The sequence below is a fragment of the Apaloderma vittatum genome, unplaced genomic scaffold (assembly GCF_000703405.1).
Source record: "Apaloderma vittatum isolate BGI_N311 unplaced genomic scaffold, ASM70340v1 scaffold34264, whole genome shotgun sequence".
Lineage (NCBI taxonomy): Eukaryota > Metazoa > Chordata > Aves > Trogoniformes > Trogonidae > Apaloderma > Apaloderma vittatum.
In genome coordinates this window covers 841-3302 of record NW_009711519.1, presented here as the reverse complement: position 1 = coordinate 3302, position 2462 = coordinate 841, and the positions used below count along the sequence as shown (strand labels likewise).

Here is a 2462-nt window from a genome sequence, read left to right as displayed (position 1 = left end):
TGTCCCTCCCCCGGAGCAACCTCAGCCCATTTCCTCTCGTCCTATCGCTTGTTACTTGGGAGAAGAGATCGACCCCCCCTCGCTACCCCTCCTGTCAGGTCAAGGTGAGAGATGGTGACAGGTCTAGAGGACAAGGCTTACGAGGAGCAGCTGAGGCCACTGGGCTTGCTCAGCCTGGAGAAGAGCAGGCTGAGGGGTGACCTCATCACAGTCTACAACCTCCTCCAGGGAGGCAGCAGCAGGGCAGGTGCTGATCTCCCGCAAGGAGCAGCGAGGTGGACTTGACAACCCTTATGGGGCCCTCAACGATTCCATCTTTGCAGAAGAGGCTTCCTGCCTCTGTGGGGGCTGGGAGCCACAAGCTCCCCCTTCCCTTCCTACTTAGAGACATCTCAGCCACCACCTTTGCCAATTTTGAGGCTGGAACCAGCATCTCCTACCTGCAGTCGAAGCTGGGCCATATCTCTCATCAGCCTGTTCCGACGAGCTTCCTCGGCAGCCTAGTTACAAAAAACAAACTTCCACATCAGTTAGCAGGAAACACGCGAGCTGACTCCAGAAAGATGGCGAAAAGGGGACACCCGAGTCGCTTTAAGGTGCAAAACTTTGTCCTCCCGACAAAGATCCGCGATTGTAACTACACGATCCAACAGCGACCTCCAGGGAATTGCACCGAGCGCGGAGGACTGGCCGCCCTCGGCCAACTCACCATGTGGAACTGGGCTTGCGCCTGGTGCAGCAGGTTGTCCTGCTCCGACTGCGCGATGCTGATGAAGAGGCCGAGCTCCGAGTTGAACTGCAGGATGCTGCCTTGCAGGCGGGTGATGAAGTGGCCGAAGCTCCGAATGCAGCAAATCCGAACGACAGACTGAAAAGAAAGCAGACGGGCGATCACCGGCCTCGTTTCCTCACGAGGGGTTGGAGCCCGAGCCAGCTCCGACCCTGCAGCTCATGCTTTTGGAAAAGGCAGAAGAAAAAAGATCCAAAAGAGACAGAATCACAGAATCACTGAGGCTGGAGAAGACCTCTGAGATCAAGTCCAGCCTATACATTTTGGATGGCAACTACAGTCATCCAGAATGCTTGAAAGTGCTTGCAGCTTGGGCTTCCTCAGCTCAACATCAAGGGGCTCTCCCTCATAAATTTCCACTCATGCCCTTAGCGCCAGGAAAAAGAATCAAATAAAACAACGATCTCCAACTGATTTTAGGGCAGGCCCTACTCTCGCCTGGGCCGCTGAGCTCGCGCGGGACGTGAGATTGCTGCGCTTTGCTCCGGCAGCTCACGACGACGTTCACGACCTCGCTGTGGTTTAACAAGCACGAGTCCCACCTCCCGCGTCTGAGCTGCACCCTCAAATCGAGGCAGGTGACGTTAACGCTCCCAAAGAAACAGACTGGTCCAGCTGGGAGAGGCAAGAGGAGAACGACGGCTTTTTTTCTGCACACCTCTACTAGAAACAATCACCTTGGCCCTTCGTGGTTGGGAAAACAGAAAGAAAGGTAACTGCAGCCACCACCAGTAATGTGAACCCGCCTCAGAGGCTGAAGTTATGATCAGTTTGGGGTCTTTTTTTGGCAAGAAAGAACTAGATCTTCACTGGTGCAGCTTAGCTGGGCTGCACCTCCAGGAAGGGAAACGCAGCTTGCGCCAAAGATTCAGGATTCACTCCGACTCACCTCCTCAACCGGTGAGAAAATGGGCCGGTCCTGTTCAAAGTTAAACCTCTTGTGTGCATTTTTTAGAGGGGGAAGATTTCGCAGGGCCACATCTTCCGGGAGCAGCAAGTTGGCTTTTGGGTCTGGGAGCTCGGCACTGCTCAGAATGTCCTTGACCTCGTTACACAGGGCCAGCCCTGCAGAGGAGGGAAGAGAAGCACAGTGATACGCGGGGATTTAGTGATGGACACAGGAAAACTGCTTTAAGACACACAATCTGTAATGATCAGGGGTTTAAATTACACACACGCTCCGAGCACGTGTTGAAGGAGGAATAAAAAGGCCGCCCACAATACAGAAACTGTTTCAAATAACCTGCTCAGGCACACCATTTCAGAAAAAACGTAGAGCTCAGGGGGTTTGCTTTCCCGTTTGTTCCAGCGGGCGCTGGTCTGTTGAAACTACGCTTCTCGTGAACCCTGGGAATATTTAGGCTGAGGTATGGGGCACGTCCCAATAATTTGGAGCTTCAGAATTTGCTTCCACGACTGCCGTGAAAAAAATCATTCCCTTACTTATGGTCCCAACCGTTAATTCAAACCGTGCTGGCCATGTGAAGGCTTCAGGCGTTTCGGGATACTGTCAACCATATCAAACTCTTTGACAGAGCTAAAGTCTGTGGGATAGTATTGAACTGGAACGGTGTTTAAATACAACACACGCGTGATGTTGCTTCCTGTCATGCTTAGAATCACAGAATGTTGGAGTTGGAAGGGAGCTCTAGGGATCATCTCGTCCTGCCAG

At 52.8% G+C, this 2462-nt stretch overlaps 1 protein-coding gene across 1 annotated transcript in view; it reads right to left on the bottom strand.

Annotated features, from left to right (window-relative positions):
* Nucleotides 1-2462, bottom strand: part of LOC104272624 (protein SMG5-like) — a gene marked incomplete at its 5' end in the record, with an annotated part of 5651 nt that overhangs the window by 2535 nt on the left and 654 nt on the right. The window contains 3 exons of the mRNA XM_009867672.1: nucleotides 441-500; nucleotides 710-868; nucleotides 1680-1855. Of these exons, the coding sequence (XP_009865974.1) occupies nucleotides 441-500; nucleotides 710-868; nucleotides 1680-1855 (395 nt within the window). The remainder of the gene's footprint in view (nucleotides 1-440; nucleotides 501-709; nucleotides 869-1679; nucleotides 1856-2462) is intronic.